Raw genomic sequence first — 18,634 nt, forward strand, 5'->3', positions numbered from 1 at the left:
TGGCTAACATTCCTGTGCAAGTCTTTGTGTGGATACATGTTTTCATTTCTCTTAGGCAGATCCCTTAGAGTGAAATTGTTGAGTGACGTGGTAAATTTATGTTGAACATTTTAAGAAACTGCCAAGCTTCCAAAGTGGCTGCACCATTTTACATTTCTATCAGAAATATACGAGGGTTCCCGTTTCTCCACATTCTATGCAACACTTTTTATTACATTTTTATTACAGCCATTCTATTAAAAACAAACAAACAAACAATAAGGTTTTTAAAAGTGCACTGAGGAGACTAGGGTTTTTGACAGGTAAAAGGACCTTCTCTTAAAAACTGACATCGGTCCTCCCGTAGGCAGGGGGCGCTCCAATACCTCTCGGTTCTGGCCTCTCGCCGCGCCATTTTAGCGAGGACCTCGTTGCTAGGAGACGAGATGCGTCTTTTCACCCCGGAGCTCTGTCTGTCTCGCCAATAGCAGGGGCTCTCTCTTGCCCAGAGCTGAGATCTAAGGTTCCACTACAGCCCCAGGGCAGTTCTGGAAGCCCCATTTGTAGGGACGTTTTCCCTCTACCCTTTCTAACGCTGGCCGAGGGGGGCCAAGGCTCCTTGCCAGGATCCAATCCCTCGCTTAGCAATGTCTAAGAAAGAAAAAAAGGCCAAGACGCCCATGTCTGATGAGGAGCAGCTGCTTCTGTTTCAGCAGAAGTTGCTGGCAGAGGAGGAGATGGCCAAGAAGAAAGAGAGGCTCCTCAGCCAGTTCTTGAAGGTGATGGCCTTTTGCATTGCGTCCTGCCCAACTCCACCCACCCTTTGCCCTGGCCGTGCTGTCTCTGCCCTGTCATTGCCGCCGCTTCATTTTCATTCCGGCCTCCTCCTCCTCCGGAAATCCTGAGACCCAGATGTACTTAGATTTCAGGCAACATTGTTTGGGAGGTGGGGGAGTTCTCTGCAAAGGATGGAGGGGGTGTTTGGTATAGCTTCGAGCTTAGCAGTCTCTACTGAGCCCCAGAACTAGGACAGCAGGTCCTGTCAGCTGTCTGACCTGTTTGGAATTCTGATATTCTCCCTGGAGATGGTTCATTACAAACAACATCCTGCTTTGCTGCTCCCACCCTCAAGGAAATTCACCCTTGTCCTTCCTAAAATGCCATCAGGCTGTTCCCATCTTACTTCAGGCCCTCCCAAAACAAGAACAGGAACCCCCTGGTGTTAGCCATCAGGAGCTTTGGTCACTGGGAAAAGACAAGGGGTAAGATGTCAGCTGAAAAATTAAAAGTGATCTTGTTTGTTGTATTGTGTCAGGGATGTTAGCCCTGACCTCCTGGAGGTGTATTTATTCCTTCACATAGGACAAGCTGGCCAAGGAGGAACACAACAGTGCTCTGAACCTTAATAAGATTAACACACAGTGGAGAACTGTCCTTCGGGAAGTCAAGACCAGAGAACTTCATAAGGACATTGAGATCCTCAGCCAGACATTTGAACGAGTGGTGGACTGCAAGAACAGTGTCATCAAGGTAGGTACTCTTTTTTAAATTTTTATTTTAATTATTAAAAATTTAAAATTTAATTGTATTAATTTAACATCTTTCAATCTATGATTGTAAATTAATGGCAGAAAATGGGTAGGTACTCTTTCTAAGGAAATCCTTCAGTATGGTTTTCTTGACCTCTTCTCTTATAGAGTGAGCCTAGTGAATTAATCAATCTTAAAGCCCTCACAAGAGGCAGGCTGTGAGAAAGCCAGGCTATTGGTAATAACAGTTTTCACTGAAATAAAAATTAGAATACTGGCTGTCATTCATCCCCTTCCCTCCCTTAAAGGAGCTACTCCCCTTGGTCATCTACTGCCCCAAACCATTACTATAGAATAATAGAGATGTAAGGCACAGTAGACATCACCTGGTGACTTGAAATGAGTTCCACACCTTCATTTCAATGTCAGAGGGCTCAGTTCCAGAGAGGGGAACTGACTTGCTCAAGGTCACATAGCTAGTCAGTGAGAAAACTAGGACTAGAGCATGGGTTTGACTCCTACTTCATGTGCTTCATCCAACCAAATTGTTTGGCCTCTTTGATTCAACTTCAGTGGTCCTGGATAAGGTTGGGAAGATCTCCATAGGTAAAAGCAGTTCTGGATTTTTTTTTTTTTTTCCAGACTGAGTCTCACTCTGTTGCCTGGGCTAGAGTGCCAGCCTAGATCATAGCAACCTCAGACTCCTGGGCTCAAGCAATTCTCCTTTCTCAGCCTGCCAAGTAGCTAGGACTACAGGTGTGTGCCACCACACCCGGCTAATTTTTTTAATTTTTAGTAGAGATGGAAATGTCACTCTTGCTCAGGCTGGTGTTGAACTCCTGACCTCAAGCCATCCTCCTGCCTTGGCCTCCCAGAGTGCTAGGATTACAGGCATCAGCCACCACACCTGGCCACAGTTCTGGATTTCTAAGCAATTCAATCAGCTATCCTTATGCTCTTAGGAGGTTCTTAAATTCTTAATTCTATCCCATATTTTCTTCTAAGGTATTTTACCATATCCCTTCTTTCATGCTACTTTTTGTATCCTACCTCTGTTTACTGACTACTCCTTAGTCATTTCCATTTTAAACAAAACAAAAAATCCCACAGTAATAGCAAATAGACATCGCTAACATGATATTCCCCCTCTAGAAAACACACATCTCTCCTTCATAGCCTAAACCCAGGGGGAAAAATTCTGCAGACCTTGGGCAGCCTCAAGAAATATATATTAAGAGTCCCCAAATTTGCAAAAACCGTTATACATTAGAAGGCCTCAACCCACTAGTTATGCCTTACAGCTTCTTAAGTGGCTTTTTTAGGCCCTTGTTAGGAGTTATCAAAGACTTGATGAGAAGAGTACCAGCGGTGTTCATTAAGGGAAGCTGAGCAGTTGGCCATGTTTACCCATGAGCTGATTACTTCTTCCTGCCCAATAGCCTTGCAGTTTATGATTATAGTCCTTGCCTTAGGTAAATCACACACTGCTAATATTAAGCACCTTCAGGTTCATTCCTGAATAACTGAGACTATACATATGAAATATGCAATTGTTAGGGATCCTCACGTGCTATCTCCATTTCTTCACTTCCTATTTATCCTGCATCCCAGAACAGCTGATTTACACCTTTCTCTAGGAAATGCTCTGGTAAAGGCCACCAGTCCAAAATTGTGGCTTCATTTAGTCTTCATCTAACCTGACTTCTCTATGGCACTGACACTCTTGGTCATGCCATACATCTTTAAATTCTCCCTTGGTTTCCATGGCATTCTGACATTTATTCTGCCTCTGGAACATATAAACCCAGTCCTCCTTGCGAGTTTATATTCCTCTCACCATCCCCTGAACTTTAGCATTCCCCAGATTTCTGAGTCTGGCCATCTCATTCTTTGACCAGTTGTCTGGGGCCTAGACAATTTTATTCATTACCCTGGCTTTAAATACCACTCACATATTGATGACTCTTAAATCTATAACACCAGCCTGGATTTTTCTCTTGATTTGCAAATCCTTATATTAGGCTTTGTAGATACCTGTTTCTGGCTGTTGCACTATCCTCACAACTGAACTCATGAGCTTCTCCTTCCCCAGACAGCCCATTCTCCATCCCCCACAATCTGGTCATCCTTATACTTTCTGTTAGGGTGGCTGAATTCACCAAATCACCTAAGCCAGAAATCTGGGAAGGAACCATCCTAGGTTTTTCCTCCATGCCTGACCTCTTTTGTTACGAAGTCTTGTATAAATCTTCTCCTTAAGTATTTTTCAAAGCCGTGCCCTGCTCTCTTTCCCCACTGTTGGCACTTCATGATCTAGCCCCTACCTATATACCTTTCAAGCAGGCAACCTTGTTTCTTACCTTCGTAGCCTTTGCACATGCTGTTCTATCTGAAAGTCTCTGCATCTCCCAGTTTTCCTGGCAAACTTTCACTCCTCCTTCAAGACTTGATACAAATGACATCTCTTTTTTTTTTAATTTTTTTTTTTATTTTAGCGTATTATGGGGGTACAAGTGGTTTTTTTGTTTGTTTGTTTTTGAGACAAAGTCTCCCTTTGTTGCCCAGGCTAGAGTGAGTGCCCTGGCGTCAGCCTAGCTCACAACAACCTCAAACTCCTGGGCTCAAGCGATCCTCCTGCCTCAGCCTCCCAAGTAGCTGGGACTACAGGCATGTGCCACCATGCCTGGCTAATTTTTTCTATATATGTATTAGTTGGCCAATTAATTTCTTTCTATTTATAGTAGAGACAGGGTCTCGCTCTTTCTCAGGCTGGTTTTGAACTCCTGACCTCGAGCAATCAGCCCACCTCGGCCTCCCAGAGTGCTAGGATTACAGGCGTGAGCCACCGCGCCTGGCCAAGGGTACAAGTGTTAAGGTTACTTATATTGCCCATGCCCCCCTCCCCCGTCGAGTAAGAGCTTCAAGCATGTCCATCCCCCATAAATGACATCTCTTTGATGAGCCTTCCCCAGTGCTCTTAGTCAGATATAGGCATTCAGTCCTTTATATTCCATTGTCACTTAATAAAGTATCAACCTCATAGCTATTTCCATATGATATTATGATTTTCCGTTTAGGTAACTCTTTTCCTACTAGACTATTAGCTCCTTTGGGAGCAGTGAACATCTCTGAATCTTCAGCAGTACTGGTGCAGGGGTTTGGTCCACGTTTGTTGAGTGAGTGAAGTTTTCTATTATCAGAACCCATTTTATAGGATCTTTTTTTCATTCTAAACATATAAGGTAAAAGCTAGCTCTGTGTAGAGGTCATGGTAGTTAACAGTGAGTGGACTCAAGGTGCCTAGATCATGTGGGCATTCAGTAAATGCTTTTCTGTTTTATTTAATTTTAATTTGTTTTACTTTTTTGAAGGTAATACATTCATACTGTTCAAAATTCAAAAGGTGAAAAAGGTTATATAGAGAAGTTTCCTCCCACCAGTGCCAGCCAGCCACCCAGTGTTCCTCCCAATAATTCTAGTTTCATGAGTAAAGTTTTTTACACAAATGACAGTATTACACACTGTTCTGCCCTCTTGCTTTTTTCAGTTAATAAATCTTGAGGATTTTTCCATATTTTCCTATAAAGAGCTTTTTTTTTTTTTTTTTTTTTTTTTTTTTTGGAAGACAATGTCTGATTTTTTTTTTTTTTTTTTGAGACAGAGTCTCACTTTGTTGCCCAGGCTAGAGTGAGTGCTGTGGCGTCAGCCTAGCTCACAGCAACCTCAATCTCCTGGGCTCAAGCAACCCTACTGCCTCAGCCTCCCAAGTAGCTGGGACTACAGGCATGCACCACCATGCCTGGCTAATGTTTTCTATATATATTAGTTGGCCAATTAATTTCTTTCTATTAATAGTAGAGACGGGGTCTCACTCTTGCTCAGGCTGGTTTCGAACTCCTGACCTCGAGCAATCAGCCCGCCTCGGCCTCCCAGAGAGCTAGGATTACAGGCGTGAGCCACCGCACCTGGCCTTATTTTGTTTTTTTACAACTGTATACTATTCTGTACTGTTGCTTTGTCCTCCTTATATCTTATATTTTAGTAACTGAATCTAGATGCTTGGAGATGTTGTATTCTTCTATAAGGTGGCACATAACATCTAGTTATCTCTCTTTTTGTGATGTGAGGAGTCACTGATGATCCACTAACTTGTTGGGGATTAAATGCTGACTTTCTAATATTATCATTCTTTTATCATTTATTAGCTTTAAATACTTCTGTAAAGAGATACTCCCCATCATTTATCATTAAGTTACCCAGAAGTATAGTTCCTATAGGAAGGGCAAGATAAATGTTTGATTCTTTCTCTTCTCTTCATTTACAGGTTAAAAAAAATGCCAGGCACTGGGGCTCACACCTATAATCCTAGCACTCTGGGAGATCGAGGCAGTAGGATCATTTGAGGTCAGGAATTCAAGACCAGCCTGAGGAAGAGCAAGATCCCGTGTCTACAAAAAATAGAAAAGTTACCCAGGTGTGGTGTGAAACTGTAGTCTAGTCCCAGCTCCTTGAGAGGCTGAGGCAGGTAGATTACTTGCGCCCAGGAGTTTGAGATTGCAGTGAACTATGATGATACCACTACATTCTATCCCGGGGGACAGAGTGAAGACCCTGTCTCCATAAATAAATAAATAAATAGGTTGTTTGACATTCACCAATGTTAACTGATTTTTAAATTTTTGTTTGTTTGTTTTGTTTTTTTTGAGACCGAGTCTCACTTTGTTGCCTGGGCTAGAATGCCTGACGTCAGCTTAGTTCACAATAACCTCAAACTCCTGGGCTCAAGCAATCCTACTGCCTCAGCCTCCTGAGTAGCTGGGACTACAGGCATGCGCCACCATGCCCAGCTAATTTTTTCTATATATTTTTTTTAGTTGTCCAGCTAATTTCTTTCTGTTTTTAGTAGAGATGGGGTCTCGCTCTTGCTCAAGCTGGTCTTGAACTCCTAAGCTTGAACTATCCTCCCGTCTTGGCCTCCCAGAGTGCTAGGATTACAGGCATGAGCCACCATACCCAGCCAATTTTTTTTTTTTTTCTCAGATACATACTCTCAGAATACCAGCCAATTTTTAAAATATTTTTAGAGACAGGGTCTCACTCTGTCATCCAGGCTGGGGTACAGTGACATGATCATAGCTCACTGTAACCTCAAACTCCTGGGCTCAAGCAATTTTCCTGCCTCAGCCTCCCAAAGGACTACAGGTACACACCATTGTACCTGGCTAATTTTTTTTTTTTCTAATTTTTTTGTTTTTTGTTTTTTTTTTTCGAGACAGAGTTTCACTTTGTGCCCAGGCTAGAGTGAGTGCCGTGGCATCAGCCTAGCTCACAGCAACCTCAAACTCCTGGGCTCAAGTGATCCTCCTGCCTCAGCCTCCTGAGTAGCTGGGACTACAGGCATGCGCCACCATGCCCGGCTAATTTTTTGTGTATATATTTTTAGATGGCCAATTAATTTCTTTCTATTTTTAGTAGAGGCAGGGTCTCGCTCACGCTGGTTTCGAACTCCTGACCTTGAGCAATCTGCCTGCCTCCCCTTGACCTCCCAGAGTGCTAGGATTACTAGGCGTGAGCCACCATGCCCGGCCTATTTTTATTTTTATTTTTGTAGCAACAAGGCAAGAGTCTTGCTATGTCACCCAGGCTGGTATCAAACTCCTGGTATCAAGCTCCTGGTATCAAATTCCTGGCCTGACCTTCCTCCCAAAGTGCTGGGGTTATAGGCGTGAATCACCACACCCAGCTGATTTTTTTTTTAAGTATCCTTATGAACTCACAATCAAATATATTTGATATTCTTCAATACACTGCAGTTCTTTTCCTTACTGATGATCAAACTGTCCATTTTTTGCCAGTAGAAGTGTAAAAATCTATTGCTATGTAACAAACCATCCCTGAAATAGTGGCTTAAAACCACAATTTATTCTTATTTCTCCTTGTTCTGTAGGTTGACTGACTCAGGGTGGTGTTTCCTTGGGGTCTCTCAAGTAAGAACAGTTTTCAGTCAGACGTCATTTGGAGGTGCAGACATCCCAGACTTGACTGGGATGGATGTCCAAGATGCCTGGCAGTTGAATCTGCCAGCTGGGAGCTCAGCCAGTTGTTGACTGGAATGCTTTTATGGGGCCCCTCCATGTGCACTGGGCTTCTCACAGCATGACAGTTGGGTTCCTGGAGGGAGCATCCCAAGAACAAGCATTCCAGGAGGCAGGAAACAGAAGCTGCCAGGCCAAACAAGGGCTATGCCTGGAACTGGCACAGTGTCACTTCCACCATTTTCTTTTCTTTTTTTTTTTTTTTTTTTTTTGAGACACAGTCTCACTTTGTTGCCCAGGCTAGAGTGAGTGCCGTGGTGTCAGCCTAGCTCACAGCAACCTCAATCTCCTGGGCTCAAGCAACCCTACTGCCTCAGCCTCCCAAGTAGCTGGGACTACAGGCATGCGCCACCATGCCTGGCCTATTTTTTCTATATATATTAGTTGGCCAATTAATTTCTTTCTATTTATAGTAGAGACGGGGTCTCGCTCTTGCTCAGGCTGGTTTCAAACTCCTGACCTCAAGCAATCCGCCCGCCTCAGCCTCCCAGAGTGCTAGGATTACAGGCGTGAGCCACCGCGCCCAGCCACTTCCACCATTTTCTATTGATCCAAGTAGTCACAAGTCTGCCTAAATTCAAAGAGATCAAAGAAGAGACTCTACTTTTTTTTTTTTTTTTTTTTTGATTAGGGTATCCTTAGAGAGACTCTACTTTTGATGGGGGAGTGTCAAAATCAAATTGCAGAAAATTGTAGGTTGGGAGATATTATTATGCTCTTCTTTAGAAAACAAAATCTGCCACAGTGAGCCATTACATGTTGGTTCCTGATTCCTTCTGACATGACCCTATTGGTCTTAGCTAGCTTCTTTGCTATCTTGTATGATAAGACACCCTAGGTTCAACATATTTTCTGCCTCACACCTCAAATCAGCCATTTCTCCAAGCATCCCTGGTTCCCTTTATTAGTAGCTCCATCATTGTAAATGTTAGTTGTCCACAGTGGACACTGGCTGGCTTCATGGGGCTCCTTGACGTTACTCTTGCTTTATAGTCAAGAGTGAATGGGAGAGCTAGCACTCCTAAAGCCAAAGAATTGGCATTAGGAACTAAAGAAAAAATGCCATCGTGCCATCCAGCCAGTCAGCTGAATACATTTTTATTTTCTCATATAGATGCCACTCAGCTAGAATGGTAACTTTCTTTTTCCTGCCCAGTCTTTAGCGAAAGACCTGTCAGAAGCCGAGGAGCAGTACGCCCATGCCCTGCGCAGCCATTTGCACAATGTTGACCAGCTCTTGGCCCTACAGAGGCGTCGGCTTAACCTCCTGGAGGAAAGTTACAACACGGAGCTAGAGGCCCTAACCAAGGAGTTTGAGACAGAAAGGTATGGGGGGCCTAAGAGATGGGGAATTAAATGCAGGGCAGTGCCCAGAATCTGTGTCACTGAGTTGCCTATAAGCAAGTGGCTAGTACGTTGGAGCATCCCACCTTGATTATGACGTGCTTCCCAGCAGAGAAGATCCTGAGTTCCTTTTAAACAAACTCAGGTTAAGCTTGCAGTCTTAGTTTCCCTTTACCCATGCCAGGCCCCTGTCTCTATGCAACAGGGATGACAGGGATGTGAGGGAGACTTCTCTTACTCTAACCTTTTGTACTTTTTGATTTTTGTATCATGTGAATGTATTACCTATTTAGAAGTCAAAATAAAATAATCTTATTCATTCTTTGTGGCCCTGAAAGGAACAGAGCCCTCCCTCTCTCTTTTCTCCTTTAGTACCTACGAGTTTGTACCATTCATATAGTTTTACTATATACTGCTCTGTGTGGTCATTATTGGTCCATATGCTTTATCCCTCAGAGCAGGGACAGTGTCTTGTCTCCTATAGGAAGACAATTATTGACCAACATGAGAAAGAGATTCGCTACCTACAAGATGTCTTCATGGCCATGGAACAGAACTGTATAGATTCTGAGTATGAAAGCAAGCTGGAGTTCCAGAGCATGTGGGACGATCTCAAAAATAAGGTATAGAGGGAAAGCAGATGGGAAAGAACTAGGAGAAAAGTGAGAGAAAAGTACTCAAGGCTACTAGAGCTAGAAGAGAGCCCTTTAACCAACAGTCAATAAAAGTCTGTTGCCACTGTAGGTACCCTTACTGCTTTTTGTAATTTTATGAAAACTGGTCAGGAGGGAGGACTATTCTAAAATGTCAAGGGAATGCATTTTAGAGCTAAAAAGCACCAAGGAGATCATCTATCTGGCTTCACCCCTGTGATTTGCAGATGAAAGAACTAAGGCCCAAAGACATAAAATGACCTGCCAAAGTCTTGCTGCTGGTTTGTAGTGGAGCCAGAAGGAGAATCTAGGTCTCCTGCTCCTTGGCCCAAAGAGCTTTCCACCATCCTGGAGGTTGCAAACTTAGCCAGCCCATAGACCTAGGTGTGGGTGTCGGGTTCTTTGTTTTTATTTTACCCCAAAGTGTTTTATAAAATTTTTGAATAAATATCCTACATTTAAAAATTGGAGACATGTCACATAAAAATCCAAATTTTCAGCTTCTCCTGAAAAATTTAAAGGTCTGGCAACACTCACGAGGAGCTGAGTGGCTGCCCCTCCCCCTCACAGACAGAGCATTTCCTCTCTAGTTTGCCACAGGCCCCACCCAGCCCACACCACTTATTTATATCATCTGCCTGGTCCTTGTAGGTATTTCCATTGGTGACCTTTGCTACAAACAGTTCAAGAGGGTGAGATTGCTGATGGAAGTGAAAGGGCACTAATAGGGTAATTCCAACCATTATCTATTTTGGGGTCACTTCCTAGAATTTAGAAGAGAAGCATTTTCTAAGACTACAACTGGAGAACACAGTGGAAGATCTGTGGAGAAGATTCCAGGATGCCCTCAAGAATTATACTGATGCCACAGAGGATCGAAAGATTGCCTTTGAGACCCTGAAGGTGAAGGACGAGAAGAGCTCCAAAGAGATTGAAGCACAGATGAGAAAAATACAGAAGCTACAGGTTAGTGTAGCCAACCAGAAATACTCATTGTTTTAACTGTTCTTTTCATCTTCCCCCAATTTCCACTGGGTCTGGTTGGGAAAAGATGATAATATTCTGATTTTAGTTCCCAGGAAGCCCTTTTACCTGTGTCACTGAAGACACTCACTGGTCAAGTGTTTCCTCTAATCTCTGTTCTCCCAGGATGCCATAACTATTTTAAGGGGCAAGATCATGATACACAGCCGTGACAGTGAAGATCAGAACCAGTATGTCCGTAATGACAAGGAATTGGTTCTTGTACAACTGCGAAAACTTAAGGCTCAAAGAACTCAGGCCCGGACAGCATCCCAGGAGAACTTAGTCAAACTCACCCTGGAAAGCAATGCCACTCTCAAGGTCCTGAGAAAGATTGTTGATAAGGTAACATGGGCGGGAGGGAAGTCAGAACAAAGCTAAGGAATTTGGCTCCCTGCAGGGCTGCAGTCCAACCATCCCTTCTAGGCTTGTTAGGGACTGGGCCACAGAGCTCTGCTGCCCATCAACCCCCACCCCCACCCCATTTGTGGAAAAACTGTCTTCCATGAAACTTAAGAAGGGGGTGAGCCAACTAAGCTTCATCTGTATTTACAGCTGCTCCCTGTCGCTTTCATCACCACTTGAGCTCTGGACCTGCCCCCCCCCATCCATGGAAAAATTATCTTCCATGATACCATTCCCTGGTGCCAAAAAGGTTGGGGACTGCTGCTGCAAGGTGAAAAGGATTTGGAAGAGATAGAGGAGGGCTTCTTCCTGCTTCCTGTCTGAGTGGACACTTGGAATACATTTTTTATTCCATGTTTCCTCCCTCTCTTACATTTTAAGTGAAATGAATTAATAATGAATTAATTTTATAATTAAGAGTGTAAAATACTTGGGATAGTGCTTGTTACATAGTAAGCACTGTATGTTAGCACTGTATGTTACTTACACTCTAGTAAGCACTGTATGTTACTTATTACTATTGTCTCCCATTTGGATGACTAGTGTTCCCAGGTTCAAGCAGGGGAACCAACTCCACTATCTCCCCTTTCCACCTCTTTACTAATAAGTCTCTTCCTGCTTCCAACAGGGTGAAAAGATCCTTAAACTTGCTGAAATATGTAGGAAATTTGAAACAGAGGAAGAAAAAGTGCTGCCTTTTTATTCATCAGTATTGACTCCTAAGGAGCAGCAGGGGACTGAGGCTAACTGGGGAGGGCTTACTGAGGAGCTCGCAAAGGTAAAGGCTGGGTGTTATGGGGCATTGGGCAGCATTCACTAACAGGTCCCGCTGCACACCTTCTCCCTTTTACTCAACTCCCAGGTGATGATGGACTACACAGGGATGGTGAATTTCTGGAAAAGGTACAACAAAGTGAAACTGGAGCAACTGAGCCTCCAACACAGACGAGCCCAGCTGTTGGAAATCAATGGGAAGCTGCGGGAGATGCTGAAGCAGTACTTGGATGGCATCTCAGTGAGTGACGAAGTGCTGAGCCAGCTCAACCCACTCTTCATAGTCAACCATCGAAGCAACTTACCCCAGCCCTCGCCCACACCTGTAGCCCAGCCAGGTGACAAACAACATCGAACCACTTACAATATCATTGAAGCAGCCCATGTGATCTCCCATACCCTGTCATCCAAGGAGAAAAATCTTTTTTCAACCCCCAGAGATTTCTGTTTTGAGACCTGAGGACTTTGCTATTAAAAGTTTCCATGGAGTTTATAAGCTCCTTTTATCTTTGCCATGTTGGACAGTCTGCTTTGAGACACTCGGATTACTGCGGTCCCAGGGAGTAGAGACAATAGCTAGGCAACTACCAGGAGGCTTACTCCTCAATGAAGCACTGCTCCTTGGAGTCAGGGCACTGTGGGATGGCCAAAACCTATACCCTAAGCACCTAGAGATCTTACAGGAAGATTCAAGACCAGATCCTTAGGGTAAGTTAGGACAGCAAGAGGAGGCCAGGGGAAGAGTGATACAAGGCCTCCAACCACCCCCATGCCAGGCAAGATCCAACTCAGAACACCTTTTTACCTCACTTATAAAAGCAGCCTCAGAAAGTCTAAGGTGAAGAATGCAAAGGAGTTTTTTTTTCTTTTAATTATCATTTATTATTTCTTTTTGCTCTTATTTCGTTTCTCTTCCTTGAGCTTCTTTTTGGAGACTTTGGGTCTGTTAGCTTTTTTGTATAAGTGATACCCAATGAGGCCCAGGAGGGCTGGCACCATGGCCATGCCTACCAGAGGCAGAATGCTCTTCACCAGCTTTTGCCAGTAGTTGGCTCGGATCAATGCAATCAGCTCCACATCATACTGCACCACTGCATCGGCTGGAGAGGCAGAGGGGAGGGGATGGTTAGAATCTTGGTACATTTTATCCAGGGCTCAGAATCTGAATGAAAACAGGGAGAGTGAGCCACGGCAAAACCAACAACTACGAAGCTGGCAAGATTTAAATGTGAGGTTGAATTCCCTTAGACGAAGGCAGAGGAGGATTATGAGCAGAGTCTAGTGATAGTCATGTTGACCCCAATTACACATGTGGCTTGGGTTCAGTAACAGGTCTTTGACAGTGAAGGAAAACTTTCTGTGAATATGAAATGTACAGGCTCTTCTCCATTTATAAGTGAGAAAACCCTCTATACTAACCGTAACCCATTTCTAAATACCCACATAGATAGAATCTTTGCAGGGCTGAAATTAACTGGATTTAAACTAGACTCTTAAAAGAAAAGAAAAAAATAGAAAAAAAAAAACAAACTAGACTCTTAAGGCCAGGTGTGGGGGCTCATGTCTGTAATCCTAGCACTCTGGGAGGCTGAGGTGGGTGGATCACTCAAGGTCAGGAGTTCATGGGTGGATCACTCAAAGTTAGGAGTTTGAAACCAGCCTGAGCAAGAGTGAGACCCCGTCTCTACTAAACAATAGAAATAAATTAATTGGCCAACTAAAAATATATAGAAAAAATTATCCTGGCATGGTGGCACATGCCTGTAGTCCCAGCTACTAGGGAGGCTGAGGCAGGAGGATCGCCTGAGCCCAGGAGTTTGAGGTTGCTGTGAGCTAGGCTGATGCCATGGCACTCTAGCCCAGGCAACAGAGTAAGACTCTGTCTCAGCCGGGCGTGGTGGCTCCCGCCTGTAATCCTAGCACTCTGGGAAGCCGAGGTGGGCGGATTGCTCAAGGTCAGGAGTTTGAAACCAGCCTGAGCAAGAGCGAGACCCCGTCTCTACTATAAATGTAAAGAAATTAATTGGCCAACTAATATATATAGAAAAAATTAGCCGGGCATGGTGGTGCATGCCTGTAGTCCCAGCTACTTGAGAGGCTGAGGCAGCAGGATTGCTTGAGCCCAGGAGTTTGAGGTTGCTGTGAGCTAGGCTGATGCCATGGCACTCACTCTAGCCTGGGCAACAAAGCAAGACTCTGTCTCAAAAAAAGAAAAGAAATTATAAGCTGGACTCTAAATATTCTATCAATCAATGAGCATACTCAATATGATTAATAGAAAGAACATAAGAATATCAACATAAGAGCTGGAGAGGAAGAAGGCTGTTGCTTAAGAAGTAAAAGGGCTGGTGGAACAGGAGTAAGTGGGGGAAGAGGTGCAAACAGAAGCAAACACGCAGCACCAGGAATGGGAAGATAATAGGAGTTTGGGTAAAGGAGTTTCTCCTTGGTTCCCCTACCCTCCTTCCAGGCCTTCTTCTAAACTGGAACTAGAATAAGAATTATAATCCCAATCTCTGTGGAGTAAAACACATTTTAGCTAATAGAACATCTGTTATAACCAAAAGCTAGAGATAACGTGTCTTGGGAAATCTGTCTAGTCTCAGACCCTCAAGAATAGGTATCAGCAGTGACTTATAATGGCTTTTAAAGTTATGAGGTAGACTTGGCTTTAAAAGTTGCTTTTTGTTTTGTTTTGAATTACTTGACTGTGATTATTTTTACAATCTCTTCCCTGGTGGAGACTGAAAGGAAGGAGGGGGGTTATGGTGAGAAACCATGCCAACTGCACAAATAACACAGCGTAGAGTCGTAGGAAAAAGGCAGGAAAGAAGTCCAGAGTTCTGGGAAGTGTAGTACAGGCAACAGACCCATGTGGCTCAAGCAGGTGTCTCTTCCCTAAAAAGTCGCTGGCTGCCAGAGGTCAAGCCAGGTGGCCTTAATAGGTTATATGTCTCTAATCCCTGTGGGTGATCTGAGGAGAAAAAAAGTGGCCCTGCAGAAGGAGGCCCCAGCCACTCCTGTCCAGTTCAACAAACTTGGTCTGGACCTTCTCAAGCTCTAGACAAAGTATGTATAGCTCCTCATAGCTCTTAGGGACTGGGTATTTTCAGGGCCTGGGAGAGAGACCTAGTCAGATTACCTGGGATAGATGGCGGAAATCCCCGTTTTCCATAGGCCAAGTGAGAAGGAATGATTGCCCTTCGCTTCTCTCTGACGGAAGGAACGTGAGTCACAGCCAGAGGCAGGAGGGTGTGCCAGCAGCTTCAGTCCATCTGAAGCTCCACCAGCAAAACCCCCTGGATATTCATACCCGAAACATGAACTTTTCCGTCTGAGCACCAAGCAAGTTGACCAGCAAAGGTGTCCATCTCCCCACATGCCTCAACTCCTCCAATAAAACCAACAGCCAGAGGCATGGAGGCACTGGATGCCCTCAGGGGTACCGCTGATTTGGACCTGTCCGGTGCTAAGTCAGAGTCCTTTATCCCACATTCTCCTGCCTCCTTGAGGAGCGGGGTTGGCGAAGAAAGCCTCTAACCATGCAAGGGGGATACCCAGGCCCATCCCTGCCCAGATACTCACCCCACACACATGTCTAGAAGGCTCTGCTCCAGACCTTGAGGAAGAAGACACAACTGAACTGGAAGCTACCCACATTCCCCAAATCCCACAAGAAGAGAATCAAAGGCTCCCCCTGGATCCTCAATTGAGTCCCCCCCCCTTCTTAAATCCCTGACTTCCAGTGGGGTATGGGGCAAGAGGAGTATTAGAAATGGGGTTTGAATCTCAGGAGGTAGCTGGTAGAATCCTAGGGTCTTACTCATTCCAGGGGGAGCATTTCCAGAGCCTCTTCAACCCTGAAGAGGCTAAGAAAGGGCTTAGATTGGGAAGAGGTGGAAAGGGAGGAACAGGTCACGTACCTGGAATCACCTGCTTTTGGCCAAGTTCTATAACCAGAGGGTCTCTGGTCAGGGAGGTGTCAATAATACGTCCATCTACCAAGCTGCCCTGGGGGTAGAGAACATGGAGAGCGTACACCTAGTATCTCTCCCTCCCAGCAGTGGGCAACACACCTGGCCACTACACACACCTGGCCCGCTGGGAGGCAGCAACCCCCTTACTGCTACAGCCTAGCATTCCCTTCAGGGCTGAAAGGCACAGGAAGCCCCAAAAGGCTGGCACTTCTTGGAGATCGCTTCTCAGTGCCCGGTAGGAACTGGCGGAAAAGCTGGGAGGGGAAAAAGGCAGGGAAGAGCAGCGCCCCTCCCCCGGCCACGTGCTAGACGACCCCTGGGCCCCGACTTTCTTCCCCAGAACCGACTTTCTTCCCCAGAACCGCTTGCCACGTGTCCGAGCCAAAGCTGACGTGTTTCAGCAGGGCGCCGCCCCCTCCCAGGCCCCGCCCCGGCCCCCAGACCCCTCACCGTGTAGTGTATGTGAAGCGTGTCTCCAAAAGCAGCGGGCTCCGCACACGGTTCGGGGGGCTCCACCTACGATCGGACTACAGGGGTCACGGATGCACCTCCAAAGATCCCGTTCTCGCCCCTGGACCCAGCACCGCCCCCAACTCCGTTCCCGCACTCCCTCTCCTCCCGGCTCCCGGGCGTTGAGAGCCCCGTATTTCCCCACAAGGCCCGGCCCATGGGCACTGGGGTCCGGGACTGTCTCCTCCTCACCAGGGTCTCCACTTGGAGGGTCCGGACGGGGCTTTCGGTTTCAACGCCAGCCTCAGCCCGGCACATCGCGCCGCTGAGCAGCAGCAGCAACAGCAGATGGAGCGGGAGTAGTGAGGGGCGCAGGGTCATGACTGGACGCGGGGCAGGGCACCGGGGCAGCAGGACAGGCTGCTCGGGTGGCGGCAGCTAGGACAGCGTTCCCTCGGCGCCCAGACCAGACTGGACGGGACGGGGCGGGTCGCGATGCCTGAGCTCCTCCTCCTGCAGCCCTTCCTCCACCTTGTCCCCACCTCCTAAAGGGAGGAGGCCGCAGGGAGCCCTCTCTAACCTGGAAGATCGGGAGGTCTCAGATTCTGACACGTCCGTTAGCCCGTTCTGTCCCACAACAGGGGTTGAGGGACAGATGAACTATAATCTGTTATATTAACAGCACCCATTTACTATTACCTACTGTGTGCCAGACAATAGCCTCTAATCCTCAAAACCACCCCGAAAGGTAGGCATAGTTGTTTCTATTTTACAGATAAGGAAACACGGTGTTCGGATTAAGTAACTTCCCCAAGGTCATCAAGCCAGGTGATAACAGACACAGGATTCAAACCCAGGATTATCTGAGTCCAGCATGTTTGCTCTCTGCTCTTTCCTCACACCTCTCCTGGCAGTGTCTGGCTGGCCCACCCACCTAGGCAGTTGTTATAGGTGGCATCCCTGTTCCTCCTCCACCCCTTCAGCTTGAATTTCTGGAGGTTGTATATTCAAAAGAAGGGGAGTTGTATATTCAAGGACAGGGGAGCTATCCTATCCCCTGTCCTTGGGAGTGCTGACTGAAAAGGGCAAGGGGCTATTTTCCTGTTAGAATGGGGTGAACCTTGATCTTTTCCTCTGTTCCTACCATTTCCTTTCACCTTTCAACAAACTTCTCAAAAGGGCAGCACATACAAACCTTTTATATTTGTGCAAAGACTTCAGTTTTTTAAAAGGTTTTAAGATTATTTTGGGTGATCCTACTGGATTTAACCCCCCACTGGTCACTCGGGCCTTGGTGTCTGGATTCTGCTCCCTCAAAAGTCATCAGCAAGCTCCAACTTCTTGGGTCACCAAATTCTTGGGTTGGTTCTTGGTCCCTTGTTCTCTTTAGCATCACTGTGGTATTTGATGCCATTGGGTTCTGAATGCCCTCCCAGGTTCTAAACACAACTGTCTACTGGGTATCTCCACCTGGGTGTTTAGCCAGCACCTCAAACTCAACACACCCAATACTGTACTCATTCTTCCTTCTCCTTCCATCCCATCAGCAACAACACAGACTTCCTCCCAATCTCCCGTTCCTGTTAGTGGCTCTGCTGTTAGCATTCTCTTTGATTCTTCTCTCATCTCCCACATCCCACCAGCATTCTCTTTGATTCTTCTCTCATCTCCCACATCCCACCAGCATTCTCTTTGATTCTTCTCTCATCTCTCACATCCAACCAGTCTTCCTTGGCTTCTCCATCCATGGTCTCTCCAGCTCTTCCTTTCTAGTCTCACCCTAATTAAGCCCTCATTATCTCTCTTTTGGATTGTTTACCAAAAAAAAAAAAAAAAAAAGACACCCCTCAGCAGGAGGGAATTTGGGGGGGGTGTTATGGAATGTCTTATATTTTGAGAAGGCTGTGGGTTACATGGGTGCATGCATTTCTTAGAACTTATCAAACTGTATGCTTAGGATCTGTGTATTTTACTGTATACAAATTATATCTCAATTTTTTAAAAAAGAAAAAATAAAAAATCCCCACAAAACTACATATCCAAGTCTTCCTTAAAAATAGATATGGTCATCTAAGTTCTGGCCAATAGGACATAAACAGAAGTGTTGGAAGTATTGTCTTGGACTTCTAGGAAGACACCTTAAAAGGAGTTAATTTAGCTAGGAAGTGTGTCTTTGTGTACTCTTTTCCCTCCCCCCAATCATCTTTCCTTCCTTCTTTCTGCTGCCTGGATGTAGATGAGATAAATTAAGCTCTAGCAGCCGTGGTCACCATGAGGTGACCATGAGGATGGAAGCTGTATGCTAGGAAGGTGAAGCAAAAAGACAGAAGCCTAAGCCCTTGATCATTGGAGAGCCCCCATACCACCCCTGGATTGCCTACCACAGACACCTATTAACTGAGGTA

General features: G+C 45.5%; 3 protein-coding genes across 3 annotated transcripts in view; 1 reads left to right on the forward strand and 2 right to left on the reverse strand.

The window, feature by feature from the left end:
* Positions 1–399: 399 nt before the first annotated feature.
* Positions 400–12,292, forward strand: DRC2 (dynein regulatory complex subunit 2). Its single transcript, XM_012759051.3, has 8 exons — positions 400–758; positions 1,342–1,509; positions 8,760–8,929; positions 9,432–9,570; positions 10,369–10,566; positions 10,750–10,968; positions 11,657–11,806; positions 11,891–12,292. The coding sequence occupies exons 1-8, from the start codon at positions 627–629 to the stop codon at positions 12,260–12,262; spliced, it is 1,548 nt and encodes a 515-aa protein (XP_012614505.1). The 5' UTR covers positions 400–626; the 3' UTR covers positions 12,263–12,292.
* Positions 12,293–12,658: 366 nt separating this feature from the next.
* Positions 12,659–16,853, reverse strand: FKBP11 (FKBP prolyl isomerase 11). Its single transcript, XM_012759176.2, has 6 exons — positions 16,482–16,853; positions 16,230–16,295; positions 15,726–15,813; positions 15,388–15,421; positions 14,945–15,015; positions 12,659–12,902 (listed from the first exon to the last, which is right to left on the reverse strand). The coding sequence occupies exons 1-6, from the start codon at positions 16,608–16,610 to the stop codon at positions 12,685–12,687; spliced, it is 606 nt and encodes a 201-aa protein (XP_012614630.1). The 5' UTR covers positions 16,611–16,853; the 3' UTR covers positions 12,659–12,684.
* The window catches only part of ARF3 (ARF GTPase 3), a 31,957-nt gene continuing 25,981 nt past the window's right edge, over positions 12,659–18,634 (reverse strand). The window contains exon 6 of the mRNA XM_012759392.2: positions 12,659–12,902. Within this exon, the coding sequence (XP_012614846.2) occupies positions 12,881–12,902 (22 nt within the window). The 3' untranslated portion in view covers positions 12,659–12,880. The remainder of the gene's footprint in view (positions 12,903–18,634) is intronic.

The sequence above is a fragment of the Microcebus murinus genome, chromosome 10 (assembly GCF_040939455.1).
Source record: "Microcebus murinus isolate Inina chromosome 10, M.murinus_Inina_mat1.0, whole genome shotgun sequence".
NCBI classification, from domain to species: domain Eukaryota; kingdom Metazoa; phylum Chordata; class Mammalia; order Primates; family Cheirogaleidae; genus Microcebus; species Microcebus murinus.

Excerpts from the sequence above, each read along its gene's own strand:
- DRC2 (XM_012759051.3), top strand. The coding sequence starts at position 627 with ATGTCTAAGAAAGAAAAAAAGGCCAAGACGCCCATGTCTGATGAGGAG. Across the intron at positions 1,510-8,759 it reads GCAAGAACAGTGTCATCAAG|TCTTTAGCGAAAGACCTGTC; the intron begins GTAGGTACTCTT and ends TTTCCTGCCCAG. Across the intron at positions 10,567-10,749 it reads GAAAAATACAGAAGCTACAG|GATGCCATAACTATTTTAAG; the intron begins GTTAGTGTAGCC and ends CTGTTCTCCCAG.
- FKBP11 (XM_012759176.2), bottom strand. The coding sequence starts at position 16,610 with ATGACCCTGCGCCCCTCACTACTCCCGCTCCATCTGCTGTTGCTGCTG. Across the intron at positions 15,814-16,229 it reads CGCTTCACATACACTACACG|GGCAGCTTGGTAGATGGACG; the intron begins GTGAGGGGTCTG and ends CTCTACCCCCAG. Across the intron at positions 12,903-14,944 it reads ATTTCCGCCATCTATCCCAG|CCGATGCAGTGGTGCAGTAT; the intron begins GTAATCTGACTA and ends CTGCCTCTCCAG.